This window comes from Cotesia typhae, unplaced genomic scaffold (genome assembly GCF_013202065.1).
Source record: "Cotesia typhae breed Kobodo isofemale line unplaced genomic scaffold, CoteBio_Ctyphae contig_23, whole genome shotgun sequence".
NCBI lineage: Eukaryota > Metazoa > Arthropoda > Insecta > Hymenoptera > Braconidae > Cotesia > Cotesia typhae.
The window spans coordinates 634,250-659,131 of NW_027423729.1; the positions used below are offsets into that span (position 1 = coordinate 634,250).

The window sequence follows — 24,882 nt, forward strand, 5'->3', positions numbered from 1 at the left end:
GAATTTCCACGGCAAACAAACTCCCATTGAGCCCTGCGGTAGCTGTTGGTATAACATTCTCTATAGGTATACTTTGCTACCGTCTCTCTCTCTCTCTCTCTCTCTCTCTCTCTCTCTCTCTCTCTCTCTCTCTCTCTCTCTCTCTCTCTCTCTCTCTCTCTCTCTCTCTCTCTCTCTCTCTCTCTCTCTCTCTCTCTCTCTCTCTCTCTCTCTCTCTCTCTCTCTCTCTCTCTCTCTCTCTCTCTCTCTCTCTCTCTCTCTCTCTCTCTCTCTCTCTCTCTCTCTCTCTCTCTCTCTCTCTCTCTCTCTCTCTCTCTCTCTCTCTCTCTCTCTCTCTCTCTCTCTCTCTCTCTCTCTCTCTCTCTCTCTCTCTCTCTCTCTCTCTCTCTCTCTCTCTCTCTCTCTCTCTCTCTCTCTCTCTCTCTCTCTCTCTCTCTCTCTCTCTCTCTCTCTCTCTCTCTCTCTCTCTCTCTCTCTCTCTCTCTCTCTCTCTCTCTCTCTCTCTCTCTCTCTCTCTCTCTCTCTCTCTCTCTCTCTCTCTCTCTCTCTCTCTCTCTCTCTCTCTCTCTCTCTCTCTCTCTCTCTCTCTCTCTCTCTCTCTCTCTCTCTCTCTCTCTCTCTCTCTCTCTCTCTCTCTCTCTCTCTCTCTCTCTCTCTCTCTCTCTCTCTCTCTCTCTCTCTCTCTCTATTTATCCACCCACACACACCCACACACACACACACATACGTACAAAAACTGGATTGGGACAATGAAATAGAGCCAAAAGCTTTTCGTAACCATGTTCAATTGTTCTCTGTGTTATTCGTAAATAAACATAGACGGGATGGTAAAAAATATAACTGGAACGGAAAAATAAGCTAAAAGATATGAGGGTCGTCTTGAAGATCAAGTACGTTTGCATCAGGAATTTATTACCTAGAGCAATATTCGAGTTAATGTTAACATTTGCTTGGGATGTGTATTAGGAAAATCGTTTGCGAGTCATCTTTTTTTTTTTTTTTTTTATTTTATGGTCAAATCACTTTGTTTTATTCCGGCGATGGAATCCCCGAATCACTCGAGCTTTATTTTTTTATCTCAAATATATTTAGACTCATATGCTACGAAAGTTTATTTCAAATACTTCATTTTGGTGTTTATAATTTTTTTACTTTTGAAAACAATCTTTTTTTTTTTTAGGGGGGGAAAAAAATTTTTGAATAAAGTAAAATTGAATCAAACTAGAAAAAATTTCTTAGTTCAAAAATTCTTCTGCTAAATTTTTTGAAACATGACGAATAATATTATTTTAAGATACTTTTAAGTATGAATTTATTTATTTAAGATTAAAGTTTTTACATGAATAAATATCTTAGTCTTTCTGTCTTAGTTTTTTCTACGTATTATTTACAGAAGTATTTTTCCGAGAGCTAGCAGAAACGGGGATGCTGAAAGTTGTGGTAATGTTTAGTGGTGAAGGCGGAAGCAAAGGTTAAGCTATAGTTGGTGAGCCTTGGGAGGAAGTAATAATGGTGATTGTTTCGAGAAGTCGTCTAAGATGTTCTTTCTACTACACCGAATAATGCTCGAGAGAGCACAAAGCTGTCGGTTTCTATTTTTAACATTTACTGGTATACATGTTGCAGTCAGATTATTTACTAAGTTGTAATTCTAATAAAAATATCTGAGCAATTGACAGATTTTAAAATATTTCACATGACATTTCTTGAATCAAATAATGACTAACAAACAGTCAGATTAAATTTAAATGAAATCCGACTTTAGTTTTCGAGAGAATTAATGTCAAAGTTAGTAATTATAAATTTATATTTAAAAACGTAATTTGATAATGTCGTTTTGTAGAAATAAATTTTTTTAATTTTTGTCGTAAAGTTTGAAAATATTTTTGCTATTTTGAGCACGTAAATTTCATATTTACAAACGAACTTCCGCATTACTTCCTTTCAAACACATACTTTGTCTTTTCATATCCATCGAAATATAATTTCGTAATATAACTTGCTCATCGAAGTAGAGAAGTTAATGAAATCATAATTTTAGCGCATCAAAATTATTGACAATTCTTGTCTTTGTCTCTTCATTTAATATAAAAAAAATTTATCATACATGATTATAATTATATTTAATCATGAATCATAAAAATGTATTTTTTATTTTTCAGACGAAAAATTTCCGAGTAAAAAAAAAAACAATCTGATAAAGCTGCGGCGATAAAATGAACACAGCAAACAAAAAAAAGAGCACAGAAAAAATACAACCATCAATTTAGCAGACCGAGTATTAAATAAAAGTAAATAGCATCAATGACACGCGCACAGGAGGTAAATAAAGACAAATGGTGGTTACGGAGTAAAGCGTATTCCTAGGTAAGTGATGATTCGGTTCAATTTAATACAGTAACTGTAGATATAATGATATAACTCAAAGACATTTCACCTCGACAACTTTGCTGTAAATGTGTACGTGGTCCCATCCCCCAAAGGACATTCTTGTCATATACCATTTTCTCTCTAATTTGACGGGAAACGTTGCCTCCCAACCGTATCGCGGTGAAAACCAACTCGACATTTACCGTAAATATTTTTATAATATCACTATATATACAGACATAAATACAGTAATAGTTGTATATCAGAGAAGTAAATACGATGAGAAGTAACGTTAGAGTAGAGACGACTTGACATTTACTTGGATTTTAACGGCTGCTCTTGCCGTCTGGGGAATTTCGTCGAATGCTTTCAACTAATACCCAGCCAATAAAAATCTATTGACAGAAAAAAATATAAATTGAGGTAATACAGTGTGAAATGAGATTTCTTAAGACAAATATTAGAACTGCATATCCACAGACTCGGTAGAGCCTGGCGTCAAGTCTCATTCAAATCCATTGTAAAGTCTTGTTTCAACTAGTTGCCGACACAAAATCTCTTTTACAAAGTCACTGATTTGAAAGTTAGTTTTTAAAAATAAAAAATAATTAGTCTCAGGTTTGTTCGTGATAAACTATTAAAAATAAGCATAAAAAGTTGGGAAAGCAAGCTATGAGATATTAAGCTGTAAGAAAATTAATTTTTATAAAATTAAAAGTGGAGTAAAAAGTTTCGGCAAAGACATTGTTCGGATGGTGGATCTGAGACCGTGGCAATATAAAAAGTAACGTGAAACAGTCGTGCATTATTCACAGCATGAATTATTGATGAGTTGAGTGTAAAATATGAACGACGTCGAGTCGTTATCAACGACTAGCAGCTTGCCATGGGCATTGAGGCTCCATTTCGGTTATACGTTGCCGTACAACGAACAAATGGGATGGGATAGACGACACTGCGCATATTGTATTACTTTTCCTCATACTACTCCACTACACTCCTTTCTCACACAAGACATTTATCGTTTTCCTGTGAGAGTCTTATCAGAGCTAGGACTCGACTAGTTTTTTTATCATTTTTATAATGTGAAACTTATCATTTTACGTCAATCATTTTCTCATTAAAATTGTTTAAGTTGTCATTTAATATTCTTTATGATCTTATCGTTAAATTTATTTACGAGGTAAAGCAAGTTGTAAATTATAGAATATTTTTAACCGCTTAAATACTTATCATATAAATACATTGGCCACAAAATTTTGCTTATTCTCTTAATAATTATAGATAAACATATCCTCGAATAACAACATCAACTTTTAAGTAAATAATTAAAAATTAATTAAATTTAAATTAAGCAAAGTGATGACAGTGACTGTACAGTCGGACAGGATGCTCGCCTTTGGAGTAAATTAATTTATATGACAAATCCAGCTGTATCGGTGTATCAGAAGCAGAAGTTTGAGCTAATTCAACGGTTTACGACTAGTAGCTACATCATATACTAACAGCAAACACCAATATAGCTATCCACGATCTCTCAACAAATGCCACGAGCTGCGAGTGACACCCTCCCTGAATTCAACCCAACAGCTGCCGGTGTTCTCACAACCGATTTGATATCACAGATAAATACTACTGGTCAACCAATCGGTCGTTTTATTTGATGGATTGCAATTTTTATAACATTCAATGTCAATGTTCGATTCAATGTCCTCGGTAATTTTTGACATCTTAAATTTCATTTTTTAGTCAACTATTGACATTTTTATTCACCTAAATGTTTACTTTTATCGGTTGAGCTGCTTTAGTCGCGATAAACAAATTTATTAAATATTATTTACCAATGGGTACTCCAAAAACAGTCAGCAGGCCGACGAAAGTGCGATGGCAAAGCATTGTATAGCACGGGTAACCAAACTGACTGAAGCATCCGGCATCAGAGCGAAACTAGATGAAGAACTACGTCGATGAAATTTTATTCCACGACCTCTCTTGCCCTCCGGACTGCTCGTTCCACCAGTCTTTCACCTTTTCTGTCCTCTTTGAGCATCCCTAAAATGAAAAGTATTCCAAATATTTTTATTGTATTAACGACAGTTACGTGTTTTTTTTTTTTTATTTATTATATTATATTTATTCATTCAACTGCGAAATGTTTTATTTCACAATAAATTTTATTTATTTTTAATAAAAGCGTGCTTATATTTACAAAACGAATATTTTTGACAATATAGAGATAATAAAATATTAGCTCACTGAAAGCTTTCAAAATAACTCTCGAGAATTTATTTATTTTTTTTTTTTTTATTAATTCAGTAGTCTTGGCTTGAGGAATTGTTCTTGATTAACTAACATTGTATTTAATTCAAGAATTCTTCTTCTGGGTTCATAAGATCAAACTCTTCAAAATTATTTTTTTAGTTCAAAATTTTTTCTTTTAATTAAAATTTATTTTTTTATCATTGTAGAAACTTTATAAAATTTTCGGTTGTTTTTTTAATGAAATTCATTGATTTAAATTAACTTTATCTATTTCATTTGTATATTTATAAAGCGTATAAATAAGTTTTATCATCTAAAAGTTATATAGAGAGAGCACAAGTATTTGAATAATCGTAATGCAACGGATTATGAAGATAAAGTGATTGGTGGGTAATACGCGTGCAAGTGATACGATTGAGGATTTATAAAAGTAAAAATTACAATATTATATACACACATAACGATAACGTTTATCATTATTTGCATTCTACGAGCACGTTATCTCTATATAATATACGTTTTATTATTGAAACTATTGAAACATTCGATTTTATTTAATGTTGTCCCAACTAGTCTTCATTTAATGATCTACCGATATTTTTAATTTAATAATTTTAAAAGCTTTTCTTACTCAATCAACACGTGAATTTAAACCCGTATTATGCAAATGTAAAAGCATATAATGGAATAATCGTTAATCGTTAATTGTTGCTGGCTCTTGTTGTTTCGTAGCAGCACACACGTCATTTCAATCGTTGTAGGACGTAACGAACGATTACTGTCAAGTTTGATTAATAACCTGGCCATTTGAACGTCACACTATAAAATCCAGCAGCTTTGTATTATTTCGGTATTTGTCATCCGTTCATGTTAAGACACAATACAACGTATGCTTGCAGACGCGTTTTTAAGTACTTTGTTACAAAATTTTGAACTAAAGAGTACTTACAGTTGCATATTAAATGAATGTCAAAATTTCTAACGCGAGTATAAACAATACATTGATAAATTATTTATTTAATTCAAAATTTTAATGAATCTACCTGTAAAAAAAAAAATATATGTAGAACAAAAAAATGATTTTTATTTTATAGGTTGAGACTTAAAAAATTTATAGACATATCAATTCATCAAAAATGATACATAAACGTTTCTTGACAATTATTTTCAGCAAAAAATATTTAAAAAAATGAAATTTAGACGAAAACTCGATAATAGAATGATTAAAATTCCCCAGCTATCACCAATTAAATATATTAAACTGAGTTCATCGTCAGCGCAATGTAATTGCTCGCTAAATTAAACAGTACTGATAAAAAAATAATGATAAATTTCATAGGATATGATAATAAATTCGAACATAATGTAAGAGGTCTTGGATTCTCGTCTTGGTTGCAGTAATTCAAGGAGAAATTTAAAGCACAAAGTTCATTGAATAATCCAACTTAAGAAATTGATTGTCCCGCGGTCTTCTCAGATTTAAGCTATAAGACAAGTCTGCCGGAGACAAAATCAATTATAGCGGCTCCAGAACGGCCCTGGTGAAACGTCAAAGACCGTCTTAAACTAAAACGAACAGAGCGTAGAGCTGAACCGAAGAATCTGGATTTTATAGAAGACAAAAAACAACTAAAAATATAATAAAAAGTAGTCGAGCAAAAAACGAAAAACAACCATCAGAGAGCAGAGAGTAGAGTCAAGTTGACTGAACGACACCAGAAAGACCTGTCGATATTGCGACGGGACTTTTGCATTTTTTCCACCACCTACTCCATTAACATCTCATTATGAACACTTCACTGCTCTTACCATCTTCAGCATCACCGTTTCGTCTTTCGCTCACAGAAAACACTTTTCCTCTTTTTTCATCAACCGTGGAAAGTTTTTTTCAGCACACCTTAGCTGTATCCTTACAACTTTCATTTCTCATTTTCGTGTACCGCAAAAATATCCAAGTTCTAACTTTCATTAAAATATCTCGCTAGCGAAACAACTTCCTTGTACTTTATTCTGTCATCAGTTATTTTTTTCCGCTCTTATATTCAATTTTTTAATTTAATTCACTTTTATTCTGACGACGGATCATTTTTGTGTAATCAATAACAATAATATAATAGATAACGAAACAAATTTATTTGGACATACTATAATATTTGTCTTGCTGCATTTTAGACTAAAATTTTATTCAATGTAGGAATCTTTATGATTTTATTCAAATATATAATACTCCAGCAAACAATACATCAAAGACAATCTTGAGATTCATGAAGACGAAAAAGATAAATTATTGTCCTGGAAGGGGTTTCGTGTTTTAAAAGGTTGTTGAATTTAAAAGATATTAATCAATTCGGCCAATTCTTCAGTTAAAAAATTATCTTCTCGATAATTATCAAAAATTTATATTCACCATTTTTGCTGTTAGAAATTGTCTCAGGGTATCAGATTGAAGTTTAATTAATTAAAAAAACCCATTAACACTGACAGTTGATCAGTCAAAACAGATTATTTAACAATACATCAGATATTTCGATATAACCTTTTTGCTTGAACAAAGCAAAGTTACTGCGCAGTAAAACAATTGAAAAATAAAAAAGTTAATAGAAAGAACGAAAAAGGTTAGGTATATATTGTTCCAGGTACAGAACGTAAAGTACAAAATGTATAAAAGAAAGATAATCCACACAAGACGTCCAACTTAACAGCAATAGGATTGCAAGAAATAAAACAGAGACAATTTTGTTACACAGTAATACAAGGTTTATGTTCCGTTGGGTTCGCAAGAAGTATTATTTTTATTAATATATATATATATGTATATATATATATATATATATATATATATATATATATATACGTCTATGTCGATGTATACTTTATAAAGATATAAACCGTAGATTTCAGACTAGAAGATTGTTTGGTTCAAGAAAATCACTCGTCTCTGGTATTAAAAATTCACCGGTTAAATTTATTATAACTGGTTATAATAAAAAATGACGCGGAAATCTAATGAAAAATGTCAATGATTTACAGAGTTGAAGGTTTATGAGTAATTCGCGAAATCCTGGGGATCTACGTGACTTTAGTTTGACTATTGAGTGAAGGAAATAAAAAAAGCAGTAAAATAAAATATGCATAAAGCTAATAGAATAATAGAAAGAATGAAAAGATATGTTAGTCAGAATAGAATATAAGGAATAAGAAAAAAAGAAAAAGGGTGGAGTGTGTAAGAAGCCCTATTATTTCCTGCAGTGTCACGGAGGCGTAATGGAAATAACTATGGCGTAGCGGGTGGAATAACAGTTTCGTGAGGAAATTGCGAAATCGCAGATGAGCTGAAGCCGGATTGTATACTAGTTTGTGTGTTGTCTTCGTCTATATTAATGTATACGTGTGTATTAAGAAACACGTTTCATATTCAGCACACACATAAAAGATACGTTGAGCTCGTTGTCTCCTCGTGTTTCGTGTACCGTGTATATGATGTTCGTAGTCAGCTGGGTGGCCACGAATAAGCTTAAGGGTTTGTTGAGCTAGCGGAGGTATCAGGATCGGGATGCTGTCTTACAAATATAATATAATCCACATAACCGAATTAGTCAGGTGATGTAGAGCGGGTGTCGGATGCGGAGAACAATGACAGGACAATGTCTAATGTCTGGTGTCTAGTTTCTAATATCTTGTGATTTGCTTTGGGAACACTTGCCTTACTTTACTTCTGTGTGACTTGGGACTTGGGACTCTCACATATTCACCCCCCCCCCCACACACACACACACACCTCACACTACTGTCTACTGACAAAGACCCGACAAATTAATATAAGATACACTGAAAAAAATTTGACTTTCTTGTCTTAAAGATAGAAAATTATAAAAAAAAAAAAAAAAAAAAAAAAAAATGTCATGAAACTCTTTTTTCTGCTTAAAAAATTTAATTTAATTTAATTTTTATTCAAATATAAATAACATTGCTTCTTTTAATTTATATGTTGACTTTTCCGATTGATCAACATGCTTGGATTTATCAAGACTGTTATTTCGTTAATTAAATGTAATTTTTTTTCCCTAATTAATTAGGATATTTGTTCTGTCATATCGCATCGGAAAAATATTACGCTTGTGTCCATTTAGTAGCAGTTAAATTCATCTAAAGCTTATTTATTTGATTATTTCTTTACAAGATTGCTCGTTAAATTTTTAATAAGTGTAGAGTGCTAATAAAAGAATAACAGGAAGGCAAATTGTTATTTTTGCAAGGTTTTATTTATCTTATTTTATACAACGTTGTTTGTTATTTATTAAGATTCTTAAAAGCTTATTACACTTTTACGCTGCCGTATAATTGTCATTTGTACTTTGTTCTCTGAAATAGAAGGAGAACTTTTGCATGGCTGACATTTGCACGGGTCTTTTAATTAACTCCGTCATATAAAAGAGAAATAAATAAACTTAAACGGTCCATAATACTATTTTTTTAGATAACTAAAGGTTACTGTAAATATTAAAAATCCTTTGACGGAAATAGATTCAATTAAAGTTTACTAATTTTAACTTATCAAATGATATAAAGAATGGAGTAAAATTTTAAAGTTAACATAAAATTAATTATAAAAATGGCATTAAGATTTAGTCACACAAAACATGCAAAAATATTAAAAATTAAATGACATGATCAATGGCAAAATAAAATTAGTGACGTTAAACTCAGTTAACTCTAAGAAATGAAATTAATAATTTAAAAATTAAATAATTTGTACCTCCGTTAAAATTATCCAGCAAGACGAACAATTTTGGTCTGCAAATAGAAAATTAACTTTGAACTATAAGAAGCAATCATCAGTTAAAAAACCCAAAAAAAAGACTAAGGAAAAGTATTTTCCCCAAGGGGTTAATGCACGCTGTTCTCAACTGGTTCTCGCAAGCTCGTTAAAAAGTAACCCCCCTCCCCAACCGACTGAAGTTACAAACTAACTCCTATCGAAGGTTACGCAATTATTCTGGTATAGTCTGGAAATGACCGAGTATATAACTGAGAAAAATAACTTTTTAAACTTTTCAATGTTTAATGTTCAAACAAACTTCGCTATCAATTATTCTTTTTAGTTTACTTTGAAATGTATATCTTAACTGTATATCTATTATGTATATATTAACTTACTTGATAATTAGTTTTATAATGTTGGTAAGATTGACGTGCCGTTTACTAAGAATAAGAATTTCTTGAAAGTTCTCCTTTAAATAATTTTATTCTTAGATCAAAAATATTTTTTTTCAATCAATTATTTTTTTCCTTTCACACTGCAGAACAAACAAAGCAAAATGTTTCAATGTTAAGATGCTACAATAATTAATTACTCGTTAGTACAATGCATAAAACTTGTAACATCATATTATAATGCAACAACAATGCACCTGCCCCGTAACTTGTATGAGTCTAAACAAGATAAACATTATTGTATACGTTAAAATATTTGACATGCGTACAACAATACATAAACTTGAGATGTTATGTGAAGGCCGGAACAACTTGTCAATAAATTTATAATTACATTGTACGGTAACAAAAATAACAAAGCTGTACAATTAATAAGAGTGTATTACGTATTATAAGCTGATACATCAGTGTGTCAATTTATTCGATATAGTTTTAGATTCTTAACACGTGTCAGGTAGTTGGTAGAAATTTATCCGAATGCCCGCTGGATGCCGACGTGACTCTTCGCAATATAAACTTCAGGTAGATTTTATATGTGCGCCTAAAGGAGATTTTGTGTGCTGAGAAGGTAAAACTATGGAATTTCATTTTCATTCACGTCAATTGATTCCGGAATGATACGTGATAAAAGGTTAAAATAAAAGTTCTCTATAAAAACCGATGAGAGTGATGCGCGAGCAAGATAATATTTTTCCGTTATTATTTCCTTCAGTAACCTAACTACACTATCCAAGTTAAAGTATTTTGGGATGTACGTATATTTATAATAATGATTTTATAGGTTTAAAAGTGAAGCGTCTGAGTACGTTTATTTGTAGGTAAGGGCACAAAAGAAGACCCGAGGGCTTGAAGAATCGATTTCCGCCGGAAATTCTCAACATTAACACACACTACCTCACTGAGAAATCGGAAAACTGTCACCCGAAAAATAGACGTTTGTTGCGGTTTATGTATTAATATTTACCGTATTTAAAAACTCTTTATAATACTTTAAGAGTTAACTATTTTCGGGCGCTCTCATTGATTTTCAGTGACATTTATGTTAGGAAAAAAAAAAAAAAAAAAAAAAAAATAGCTAACAGTCACCTTTTATAATCTGGCTAAATAACTGAAAAAAATCTTTGACTATAAAGTGATTAAGGTATTCAATAAAATTTGATTTGACTCCAAAATATGAGTAGAGAATTTTTTTTGAGGATTTACTATTACAATCAATTTGAAAATGACGATAAGGCGTTTATTGAAACGATAGTAGAGTTAGAAGGGCTTTGTGTCAATTGCTAGAGTACTCGTACAATGTTACAGAAGAGAACTAGTGTCAAATTTTTAATACGAACAAGTATCCGTTATTCGATATGCAGGTTACGTCGGAATTTTTATATCGCGGAAAATATAGTCGAAGTATGAACGTATGATCTGCATGATATTTTATATGATCAAATGATCACGTGTGTAAACATGTGTTTCCATGCATGAATATATCAGATAGTTAAATTTCCTTTTTATAGCATATGACATAAAAAATATAAAGCATGTGGCATTTTTATAATATATGATCCAGTTTGTGAATATCTCATTATATTTTTTAACTATCAGAAAAATTCTTGCTTTCTTTATTTTATACTGATAATTTACAAGCTGTAAATTATTAATAAAAAAAAAAAAAAGCATACTGAGACCAAAAAAGCATTCTACTATTAAGAAAATTTTCAATAATTTATGACGAAATCCTTTTTCAGACAACAATTTTTTTTTCTCAGTGTAATCTTAAACTTGTATAAAAAATGTGTTTAACACCAAGTACAAATCCTATATAAAAGAAAATGAATTTATAACGTAGAGATGTCATTAAAGTCCGTAATAAAACATGAGTAAGGCAAAAAAATAATTTAAAACGAGTTGCAGGCGGTAATGATTTTTAATGTATAAAGAGAGGAAAGCAGGCGGAGTTAACATTAACATTAACTAAGAAAAAATGCCAGTGAGGAATAAAGTACAGTGGTTTGGAGTGTCAGAATGCACACTCTGGGTCTGGATATAATAGCAAGTGCATGTATGTACCTGAAACGTAACTGCGATAGCAGACTGGCTTTGGTCTGACTCCAGGTGAACTAGAGGCACTTTAAAATCGGTTGAGTGCCCGTTATATGAGCTTCTGAGCATTCTGATTCTGCTGACCACTGCTAAGTCCAACGCTCGCCCCGATTCACACGCTCTACGTGGTCCGCCTTCAAACCACCCCCTATCTTCTGACATCATCTCTCTTCGCATATGCTGCAAAACTCATTTTACCTAGCTCCACCTGCGCTCTACCTCTTTCTGGTATTATTTTTTATTAGTGTGTGCAGTCACTATTTTATAACTTTGATTGCAAGTGGAACTTGTTTTTACTTTATACGCAAATTGATTTAGTTAGGACAAAATTCATTGTACCCGTGAGAAAATTTGCTGATATGGTTTGATATGCACCTTATAAATTCATAAATGTCGATAAATAATTTTTAACATAATGTCTTCATTTAATATAAAAAAAATATTGATCGATAAATAATTACTTAAAAGAGTTCCAAAATTAATAATTTAAGTAATTAAAATAAATATCGAAATTGGTTCATCTTGTAAAATTTTCTTCAGACTCATGTTTAAAGTCGACAAACTTAAAGTTAAGTATAAAGTTTGTGTTTGTAAAATATATTGGCTCGCAAGCTGAGTCAGAGCAAGAGAACTCGTCAAACGAACGAGAAGACACACTCTAGATAATTAAGAACGTGACGTGGCTCAAGTACAAGTTATTTAAGCCACGATGATGAAATGACTAGTGTAATTTGTTTCCTCTGTTAAAATAACACTGTCTGTAATTAGTATTACTTTTGCCCCGTTTTTTTCTTCCCCGAAAAACGTTTCTAATTTCAACACTCGGATACAGAGTGAGGAGAATATCAATTATACCTTACAAATGCAAATTAAATTTAATTCCTTTCGTAAAACTACATTCACGTGGATGGCAAAAAAATATTTTTTTAAATTAAACATTAAACATTGAAAAAATATTTTTTTTTCCACATTGAAATAAATTATTAAAGCAATGTTCAAAGTGATATGAAAAGCAACTTTTATCTTTTTATCATTTAATGCAATTAATTCTCAGTTGGTTTAACGCTAAAGAATGTAATATAGGGGAATCTTTGTCGAAATAAGACAGGTGGGGTTCACCATTCTTTAATCCACTTTTATTTCTTTCTCTTTAAAACGGTTTTACTGTTAAAGAGGAACTCGCACACAGGTTTGGAAAATAGCGCGAGTTTGGAATTTTGAAGATGGAGTTTTAAACTGATGCAGTTGCTGCTCCAAACACTAGTCAATATTCAACTCGGAACCTCATGTTTCAACTCTATACATGCAAACATTAAACGTATGTATACATTGAATTGAGCGTTGAGAGTAGGTCGTTGGTAAATTGAAAGATGAGCTTTCAATGCAATAACTGAGTTCCATATCACAGGATCGGCTTTGATGTTTATAGATTTACTTATACATTCACTAACTAAGTAGAGCAGCTATATGTTGATAAATCTAAACTTGTATTTACAAACACAACATAAATATACAAATCAATAAATGAACACGTACTCTAGGCAAATATGTATATTTATATCTATAAATACAGGATTATCAAATAATCTTAAATACCCACGAACATTAATTATATTAATAGCATTAAAATCTAAAGCCGTCTTAAATTTTTTTCTTCGTAGCGTTAGACGTAATAAGATTTTGTCGGGAAATAAATCATAATACGAATGATAGAAAAAAATTTTAAGTACTAATCGAGCTTAAAATAGTTTAGTTTTTGGGTTTAAAATCATCAAAAATTTTTATATATATTTTTATGAGGCAAAATAATGTGTTATTAATTATTCAAGAAAAATTGAATGAACTTTTTATTTACTGTAGTAAGATTAAACTTTTGTTTATCTTTTTAAGACGCAACTTTTGAAAAATATATATTGTGTAATATCGTATTGCATTTATATATCAATATCTGCATATCTTTACAGCTATAAATGTATGTGTGTATTTCCACAAGAAACTTAAAGAGTATATTGGGATGAATTTTTAAGAAGTTGGAATCTTTCGCAAAACTTTATGAAATCTCGGTCGTAATGTTTACTGAGATTGAGATTATACCGAGTGCTACGAAAAACCTCAAGAGTCTTGGATGCGGGTTTCAAGTCTGACTTAAACTCTATATTTTCACTTTTTCATAATATAAGTTATTGTCAAGTAATTCAGTTTTAAGTTTATTTAATTCAAATATCATATGCAATTTTTTAATATAATTATTCTTAATAGATGTATCAATTCGATGACTGGATATGTCCAATTAATTAGATATAATATCTAATTATATTTAATCAGTCTAATTGACCCGCTCGAAGATTATTTCGATACATCGATTGACTTCATTATATTCAATGAAGTTGATTATAATCCTGCTTAAATAATTTACTGCTCATATCAATTAGAGATATTAACTGCTAATAAATCTGATTCGCGAATCGCTGTACATTCGAATATCAATTTTTTATTATTTCAATATGGTAATTGATTAGTTATTTCATAAAGAAATTTTTTAAAATAAAAAATTTCATAAAAATTTTTTTTTTTGTACGAGAATTCTTTCAAGGTTTCATATCATTCTCACCGATAGTAAATTTATTATGATATGTATTTAGGCTGCATTCTAAAACTCTCTATCTCTAGATACATTATTAAGAAATGAGCTTGTATTATTTAGATCAATGCTAATTATATAATTAAAAATAAACTGTTGAAAGTTACCAGCAAACTTTAATAAGTAATAACAATCGAAAAAAAAAAAAGTTAAATTAAAATCTCTTAAGTAGTTATAAATTATTAAAATGTACCCGGCTAAGTATTAACGTCTTGCACTGCGGATTATGTTTGAGTGCAGTTATTATTTATTCACTGAATTTATGAGCTAAGAACTTAAATTATGTCGCAGCACCTTTTTGCGTTAGGTAAATTTAGGGGGTAAAAAAGGTTTTCATTCGCACAAATGTAATTTTCATCGCTCCCCTAAAACTCGTCTGAAAATAATTAAATAAAAAGATAAAAAACAAACCGACAGTGTTATTGTCATTAAAGTAATTGAATTAACAAGTCTAAAAAAATTGATGTAATTCTGAGTGATAAACGGCGTTAAGCTTTGGGTATTAATTAAATAAAACCCGACTGGTGGTTTTAAAATAAGACCGCTAATGAAGTTGATATTTAACCGAGCTGAAGAACATTTTAATTGCGCTATTATTACTACAGAAATAGTCATTTATCAGTTCAGTTATTTTTGTCATCAGCTTGCAAGTACATTAATGAAACAACAATTGAATTATAAATTACACAACAACAGTTAGACAGAAATGCTTTTGTGAGAAGAGGTTAAAGTGATAAGAGATAGATAGAGAGGAGTGTACAGAGGGTCGCAACTTGTTGCATTCCCGGTGACATACTACGTCCTTCTACACTGTTTCCGTCTCTGAAGGTCTTCACGGTTTATCAAATTTCACCTGATCGGATATATTGACGTGTATTGAAATTTTTTTAACCTGATTTATCGTCCCATTTTGATCATGTGAACATGTAATAAGAAGCTACCTATTTTATATCACATTACGGAAAAAAGTTATTATAAAATTTAAAATTAGTGAAAACTTAGAAAAATTTTCAATTAAAGTACTTAATAAACTTTTAATTTGGAAAAGTTAAATAAATAATTCACTAGCGCTTAGAACTAGTTGATTATTTTCGTGCTAAGATAAAACTCAAACAGCAATGATCGCTCACGTTATCTCACCCGAGCTTGGAGTTTCGTTCAAACTCTTGCTCCTCGGTGCTAATCACTAGGTGTTGAATTTCCTTATACTCAGTCTCGTTATATGCTTGCCGATGTTTAATCATCCTCTCGGATGAAATTCAAATTTTCAACCTAATTGAATCCCATCATGTAAATTGATTAGCTCCAATCAAGAACTTCCATTAACTTTACTTTTTTTTTTGTTTCAATTTGAATAAATAATTAAGCTATCAGTTTACTTTGTCGACAAAATTTATATTAGTTTTGAAAAATAATAATTTATTTTTTTATTAAATATCTTGCTTTCTATACAAGACAATAATAATTTAAATAAAATTTTGTCTCAAAATGAGCGTCTTATTTTGCTCGGGATTCCCTTATTATATGCAAACCAGGATTATTATAATTAAGTAAAATTAAATAATTTTTTATACAAAAGCTGGAAATAAAGTACGGAACAAGAGAGCATAAGATGGGGTTACATAGCCAGTTGGAAATGAGACTGTTTCGGTAGCAGTGGTATCTAAATCTTAGCTAATAGTTCCGTCTTAGCGTGGCGTGTCGCGTAATTTAACTTCATGGCCTCGTCTGTGTAGTTTCACATCTCTCAACACTAGTTCCCGGTGTATACACTGTACACTATAGACTATCACGTAGCGTAGAACAGCATCCGCTATTCCCCCGAGCAAAAGATTACTTGTAGGATGTAGTCTAGTCTACAATATAACCAAATCTACTGTCTGCAGTAAGAGTGTAAAGTTTGCTATCCTCCTTCAACTCTACTGAATTTCTCATGTTTTCCTTTCGCTAATTTACTGTGTATTCATATATACATATATCTGTCTTTTACGGTAAAGTAACCAAAGTGTTGCCAAGTCTCAACTCCTCAGGGCAATGTACACCGTATTAACACTCTCATCTAACCTTAATGAATCTCTCACTCTAGTTTTACTTTATCTATATATAATGCTACTTACCACAGTCACATATGAGCACGATTACCCCGTCATATCATCTCTTGTCATGCTCTTCTACCTCTAACTTTTCTTACGCTGTTTCAAGTTTAACTCTTCAGACTATTTCTACTTAATTTATTCCCCAGTTAATAAATGGTTAATTACGTTTTCCAAGATAAACTTTTATTTGTCATAAAAAGTTTTTTTTTTTTTTTTTCATTTTTATTTATTAGCTCAAAGTAGAAAATTTAAGAAAAAAAAACTACAACGACGGTATTTTCCATCGGAAAGTACCGTCTGTCAATCACTTAGCAAATCAATAAGATTTAATTGCAGTTGGTTTAATAATTAAAAAAAAAAAAAATTATTTTATTTAAGAGGAATATTTTTAAGACCAATTTTTTTAAAAAATTGGAAAAATATTGAGTGTTAATTTCTGAGTAATTCAAAGAACAATTAAAAAATTAATAAATTTTTTACCACCGCGCTTTCCAAATATTTTAATGATCTTACTAAGTTATGATCGTTAAATTTAAATGGGTACTTAAAAACTTGTGGCTTTATCTGTGAGTGTGAATCAAATTGAGCATTAAAACCGTCAGATAAACAGGATAAAAAAAACTTATAGCATTACATCATTTTACGTCGGAAAGAATAACCCTCGGTCGTTTTGTCATTTTTAGTGTCCGTATAATGCTCATAAAATTGCCGCGATCACTTGTCTTTATTTATAATTAACAAAAAAACATAACAGAACTCTTCAATTTTCCATTTGTTTATCGTTAATTGAATGAAATACGGTAGCGAAATTTTTAAAATAAAATAATTAATAGATATTTATTCAATGTTATTGACACCGTAACACACAAAAAATTTTTTTAATAATAATCATGTTTTTTAAAATTTCAAAATGTTTATTAAAAATTAATTGACTACATTTGATAAAAAATACTTGTTATAATTAAAATAAAAATAATATTTGCACTTAGTTATATACTACAGGTTTGATAGAAGGCTGAAGTGATATAAATAATTTTGCAAGTAAATTTTGAGTAATGAATGGGGAAACGGAAACGCAGTAATTAAATTTGAATATTAAATAAACTATTTGAATAATGGATGTCGATGATATAGAGTGTAATTATAATTGAATAAAGTTGAATGGAAAATAGTTTAAGTACCGGAATATTAAAAGGTATACGAGCTCAAGCAGAATAAGGACGAAAAGAGACAGATAGGAAGCGCGTAGAGGTATAGTAGGCTAGCTGGTGGCAAATGAGAAACGCAAGAGTTAGAGTAAAGGCGTCGCAGGAGTATACCGAGCTTGGAAAAGCTCATTCCCAAGCTCCAGAGCCCATCTCACACTGTACGGTTCCTGGGGACAAATTATTTCCCCATTTTATGGCCGGCTAAAATATAAATCAAGGTCTAAATTAAATTCCTCTCACCCGCCAACCAGCAACATTGGGCGCGTACGCTCACCAAATTTTCCAACCACCTACAAAGACCCTTTTAACTCCACAGTACCCATGTATGCATAAAAAATTATAATAACCCGGATAATGCTTTAATTTTTTTTTTTTTTTTTAATTTTTCGTCAAGTTATTCTAGTAAATAAATTTCTGGTGGTATTATTCAACAATTATTGAAATATATAAGTCTAGATTTAAATTATTCATCACATTGCATAATTATAATTGCATTTTTATAATTACACAAAGCTATAATGTTTTGATATTTTATTTACTATTACTAGAATAGTTGTTATTCATAATTCATAATTTATGATTCATGATTAATGGAATTACTTCTTTAGCTTTTATATTCATAAAACTGGCGCGCGCGGGCTGTGATGGATTTATTTTCACAAACTTGACCTCATACTTTTGTGCTTAGTGAAAAACTTTCACACAACCATCTCAATTTATTTTCAATCACATGTTAAATTAAAATCTTTTGATGAAATTTTTTTTCAAATGTATGATGTTTCTTTGTAACCATAATATGGCTGCACTATTCGAATAAAAATTTGCATGGTTTATGTTACATAATTTTCGATGTTACATACACCAACCTTGCATTAATTTTCAATCAGTCGATGTCGAAAAATGTAATATAAGCTTGGGCACATTTCATTTACTTCTAACTGACGTGTTTTTAATTTAAAATTTTATGAAATATATAGCTTGGAGCTATTTTACTGATGGTTTGTTCGAATCGTTAATCGCATGGATCAATCGAAATGCTACCACAAAACTGTCCGATAACCTCTGTCATGTAGCCTCGGGATCACATAGCTTTACGTATATCAGACATTGTATTTGACTATTGCTGTATTATCCATCGTGGGTAGATACAGTTATAGTTATAGATATATACTTATTATACACATGAATCTCCATGCAAGCATGTGTGGAACTATATCGATTACTGTGTTACCGTATAGAGTTGGAGTGTATGAATGTGCGCTCCTTTCGGAGTCACGCCATCCCAAATCAGTAATGACAAATTCAATCGGCGCAATTTCACGGATGAATTCATACACCACCGCTGCCATCGAGTTGTCTATTGTTCGAACTATTAGTCTTTTTGGATAGTAGCAAGTTTAGCTAATTGCTATTTATCATTTTTGTTATTGTTTTTTCTTTCTGGAGAAATTTACTAAAAGTGACACAAATATTGGCCAAAAATTAGTAATTAAAAATATTTTCTAGAGATATCTTTTATTTTGAATGTATGTTTTATATTTCCACATATACTTACAATATACATTTTTTTTTCATAAAGATAAAATCGATGGCTTCAGTGAAAAAATGTTTTTCAAAATACGGAACTTTATCAATCACTCTTGGTTCCTAAAAGCAAAGCAATACAATACTTGAAAACATTCCAGCAAAATCAACAATGTCATGTCCCAGCAGCGAATCAGGAAGCGCGAATTTAGTTGAACCATCACGTTTATGCTCTTTTCTACGTACTGTTGAAAAACCCATTTGACCGATGAGTTTGCGGTTGCTGTATAGAGCGTTGAAGCCTTTGATAATTCAACTCTCACGTCGGTACCAGCCAACTTGTATCTGTTCCTCCAATCTCTAGTAGCGATACAAAAAAAAAAAAAAAAAAAAAAAAAAATAAATAAATAAATAAATAAATAAATACGAAACAATTATATACACTGATGCTAATGCACTCTATAGAAATCTTGGTATTGTGCAGATAAATCAAAGTGAAATTATTTTGAAGTAAAGATGATATTTGATTACATTTTAATTATGAAAAAACTATTAATTTTTAATGTTTTTAAAATTTTTAATTTTTTATTAGGTCTTTTTAGCTTTCATTAAAAATTCTGATTGTTAATAAAGCTTATTGATAAAAAAATAAAATTAACCAGACTGTTCATATTGAACTAGACAAAATGTAAATAATATTCAAGTAGTATAAAGCTTACTTGATACTTCGTTAGTATACCCCTTCGTTAGTTTATTCATGCATCAGTTCGTTGACTAGCAATAAGTATGAGCATATATGGCAAGGGTATTTATGTATGAGAGCGAGAAAGAGATTTAGAGATATATAGGTAGAAAAGTATAAAAGAGAGAATGAAATTCAAGGGTAGAAGGATGCCACTAATACGATCTAAGTTGTATTACTCGAGCTATGTAAATGAATTTCGTTTAATTATCCAGGGAATAGGAGGTGAGGGGAAAAAGGTCTCTAATAGAACGAAGACCAGCAGTTCACTCTAACATTCACCATTTTAATCTATCTCATCACCCCATAGTCTCAGTTTTCTCCTCAGATATACATTCTGTATAGGAATGAGAGAAAAAGAGAATATTCATGTTATTACTACTAGCACTGGTACTGTTACTGCTGCTGTGTTATATACCGTTAAAAAGTACCCGTGAACTTACTACGACGGCACTTTGCCAGAGCTGAATTTCTCTTACTTCCTTCCTTCCGAAACTTTTTTGAGCTCGCTCCGTCTTACTCTTTTGCTTACACCTTCAATTTATGTATATATTTAAATGATCTCCGTCTGACGAATGGAACTCTTGAACGTTTCTCACCCAATTCTCCTCACCGTTTTACATCCTTTTATACTCTGACTCAGAGAGCTTGACTTTTTCACCCTTTTCCGACGACAAAATCAATTTTTCAGTCAAGAAACTTTTTTTCATTTAAGTGTAGTAATTATCCTTTTAATTTAACATTCCGTTTTCCGTTTTTATGGACTGTTTAGTTTTCATTTCATTATCTTTGTATTATTACTAGGAATTCAAATTGCAATATTATTTCTTTTTTATAAAGTTTTTTTGATCATCATAAAATATTTTTGGTTTAAAATAATTCTGACTGACAAATAAAAAATTTCCATTCTCTTGATTATTTAATTGCTCTTATAACTGTATGGACTGCAGAGATAAAAATACGAAAAGATATTTAAAATACGCAGGAAGGGTGACATGTGAGAGAATAAAAAATTACGTAAATTAGTGTCAATTGCGACCGAACCGTTAAGGTCTGAGGGATGATATGGGCGGATTGCAGAATGAGAGTAGTAACTAAACACCCGTAAATGTATATGTATCTGTATATGTAAATCTATAAATACATGTACAGAAGAGATAGTGTAAGAGAGACGAGTCGGTAGTACTGTGTGTGATTGATGAGCCAGTGATAGCGACGTGTCTGCACTCGACACCTCGGCACTGCCACCGGCCAATGCATATTCATCGGACAGTATAAATAATGCCTGTTTAATACATAAATAAATATAACTTGGCCGTTCATAATGTTACAGCGGCCTTAATTTTAACTGACCATGTTTTTTCAACCCCGATATAAATATATGCGATGCATTGTATCTTGTATGGCTCTGAGATTTACTACTGCTTTAAATTTTCAAATTTATTCACGTAACTGATATCTCTAGAGAGATTTATCTCCGGTGACACCAGTATCGCTTTATTAATTTTTTATTTATTTATGCTAAACGTGCTACTTATTTTTTTTAAATAACAACGGCTTAATTTAATGAATATTTAACTTAAAAATTACTTAAATTCATTTCAAATAAAACTTACTAAAGGAAGTATTTAACCAAAGACATTATGATACCTCTACGCCGTTAAAATAACTTATTATAACTGTCATGATAAACTGGATGTTATTTAAAATTAAATAAGTTTTTGAATTCATTATTTCTTTTATTTATAATTCGATAATTTGAATTAATTATGAAGTTACATGTCAAGCGATATTACATGTTAATTAAAAATTCATGACATACAAGAGAATAACAATGAGATATAAAAATTTTAATTTAATATTAGATCTTAAATCGACCGCATTTTAAACATTAAAAAAAAATTTTTAATTTTATCATTCAATTCGCTAAACTATGTAGATATTTATTTTTAAGTAACTAAATTCAAAAACTTTTTAATTGCTTTATATTATAAAATTTTAATCACTTGAAGCAGTCAAACGGTAAAGTAGATAGTAAAGTTAATCTTTTTATTGATAAGTTTCAGAAAATTAAATTATCTAATGAAATAAACTCCTAATTAGTAAATTATAAACTGCATTAAAGCCGAGAAAACACCTGCATTATCCAGTCTTCTTTTACTTTTAGTTTCACTTTTAAAGATAATTATATTTTACTTAACTAAATAATACCGCGGAACTTAGTAATTTTTTTTAACAAAAATTTTACCCAAAACAATAGCTTCCTGAGTTATTAAAAATTTGTTATTGTTTAGTTAGAAGTTAAAAAAAAAATGTAACGACTTCTCAACATAAATTCAGCGGTGATGAAGAGCTTTTAATTATTTTCCCGAATAATAGCCTCTTCAAAAACTAATTTACTCATGAGTATAAAAGTTTGTTTATGTTTGCGAGGCTATCAATTTTTTCTAAATATCTTTATTTAATATAACAAACATCTACAATTTTTATTGTATTTTTTCCCAAAAAACGAACCAAATTTTCTTAATTAATTTTTTTCCGCATAAAAATTCATGATAGTTTCAAAGCTGAACTTTTATTCAGAAAAATCATCTCAAAGTTTTTTTGCTGAAGCCATAAAAACTTTTTTCGGATCAAGTTTTCTAATTTATAACAAAGTATCATCTTCCATCAAAATGAAATAAAAAATTCTCGATGTACCTTCAAAGAACTCGCGAATTAATCTTCCAATTTATCCTGAAGCAATTGAACAATATTTACTAACAATCTTCAAAGGATATTTTTAAAGTTGAAGAGATAAAACTCAACTTGTTGACTCGAAATTGAATTTAGAAAAGCATTTGAAACGAAAATCAAGCTCAAAATGAGAGAATAGAATAGTGTGTAGTAGTAATCAATTTATAGGATAGCGTGTGATATGAGTTCTTATGTAAGTACCGCATGTATAAACGATTCACTGATCAATTAAGCCCATTTGCGTGCCAAGTAGCCAACGATCATGCTCCCAATGCTCGTGTTTATGCCCAATGTTATATACTGCTATACCTTTTGCAATATAATACTGATCCGACCCGCTTAAGTATATACTGTATACGCCTACATTTATGTCCAATACTGGAAACATTAGCGTGTACGTTTGCTGTGTGCTATACGGGTATACACTGCGCGTATAGTAGGTAACTCTCTACGTCAGAATAAAGAGTTAAGACCGACGCAAATTACCCCATATGTGATATATATGTAATACAGAACAGAACAGAGCATAAACTTGCGGAATAGTATTATATAGTATCTAGAAGAAGATGGGGTTATCGTGCCAGTTAAACTGGCATGCCGAGGTTAGAATTACGACGCGATCGCGTGCTAAACGATTCCGCTTTAGTTTTAACACTGGCAAACTGAAACACCACAAATCTCCCCTTATACTCTTCTCATATTACTCATTTCAGCTTTTTTTTCATTCCGAGCATTCACATGTACTTTATTATTCTTTTACGACTGCTATATTTAATCCGCTGAACGAGCTCGTATTAAAAATGGAAAATCCTGGCTCTGGCGGTGGTTCTATTTTACTTTGCTTCTATTATTTTCTTTTTTATGTAATATTTTAACATCATTGAAACAAGTCAATATCTTGAATCAATGTTATCGCTTATCTTAATTAAAAAAAAAATTCTTATTTAACAGTTTTAAATTTTTGAGCTTTCTGTAATTTTTCATAATCGACTCAATACAAAAAAATATTTGAAAACTCCATTATTTCACTGCATTTATTATTCAAAACAAAAAAAAAAAAAAAAATGAAACATAAATTTATTTCAGTAAATTCTTTTATATTTATCCTGATTTATGTTATTCGAAATTCCTTTCTTTTAGAATCTTTTAGAGTATTGAATTCTAAAGTACGTCAGCGTGGATGCCGAGGTAAAAACGTATACATATACACATATATACACCGATACAAACTAAAATATCTACGTGAAGTATATCTATACTGCGAACCGCACAAGAAAAGTGAGAGACAGGCATGTGGGAAGCGAAACAACCGAGCACGTAACTAGAACGTAGAGTGGAGAAAAAAATAAACAGTGTACAAGAGAATGAGAGCTGAAAACGATTCGCGTTAGTTCTGAAAAATGTCCTCTCTGTTTTTGCACTTCTCCCTTTTATCTACTCACAAAATAAGTAGTACTTTGAATTTCATCGCCAAATAAATACCGTCTGCACTCTTGATCAATATAAAATTATTTATAACTTGTAAATTCAAGTTTCAACAGTCAAAATATTAATTATTCTTTGTATAGTATAAAGAGTAGAAATGCATAGTGGTGTAAATTACAATTTAAATCTAAATTAACTAACTTATATGCAGAGAAATATAAGTGAAAGAAAATACATTGAAATAAGTAGTAAGTGACACTTGCGGTCAAACACACTTAGACTCTACCCACATTCTCCGGTATGTCTGTCGTTTCTCTTTGAGGTTTCCCACACAATAGTAGCTTTTGGTAATACCACTCGCCAGAGAACAAATGTCCGTGACAACAAAGTCAAACGATTAGTGATTAAATAATTATTTATTTAACAAGTAATTAAAAAATGTGGAAGTAACGGAGAGAAATCTTAGAAATTGTGATAAAAATATGAACAATTTTAATTACCGATACCGTGAAACAATCAACCTTAAACAACGACAATGAGTCGTTCATTATAACGTGAATCAAAATGCTG

At 30.8% G+C, this 24,882-nt stretch overlaps 1 protein-coding gene across 4 annotated transcripts in view; it reads right to left on the reverse strand.

The window, feature by feature from the left end:
• The window catches only part of LOC141524866 (lachesin), a 44,222-nt gene that overhangs the window by 18,865 nt on the left and 475 nt on the right, over positions 1–24,882 (reverse strand). For 3 of the 4 annotated variants that reach the window (XM_074239000.1, XM_074239001.1, XM_074238998.1), the window contains exon 2: positions 4,212–4,422. In XM_074239000.1, coding sequence (XP_074095101.1) covers positions 4,212–4,266 — 55 coding nt within the window. In that variant the 5' untranslated portion in view covers positions 4,267–4,422. Of the gene's footprint in view, positions 1–4,211; positions 4,423–9,388; positions 9,427–11,907; positions 11,966–24,882 lie in introns of those variants that run through there. The other variant, XM_074238999.1, reaches the window with a different exon arrangement.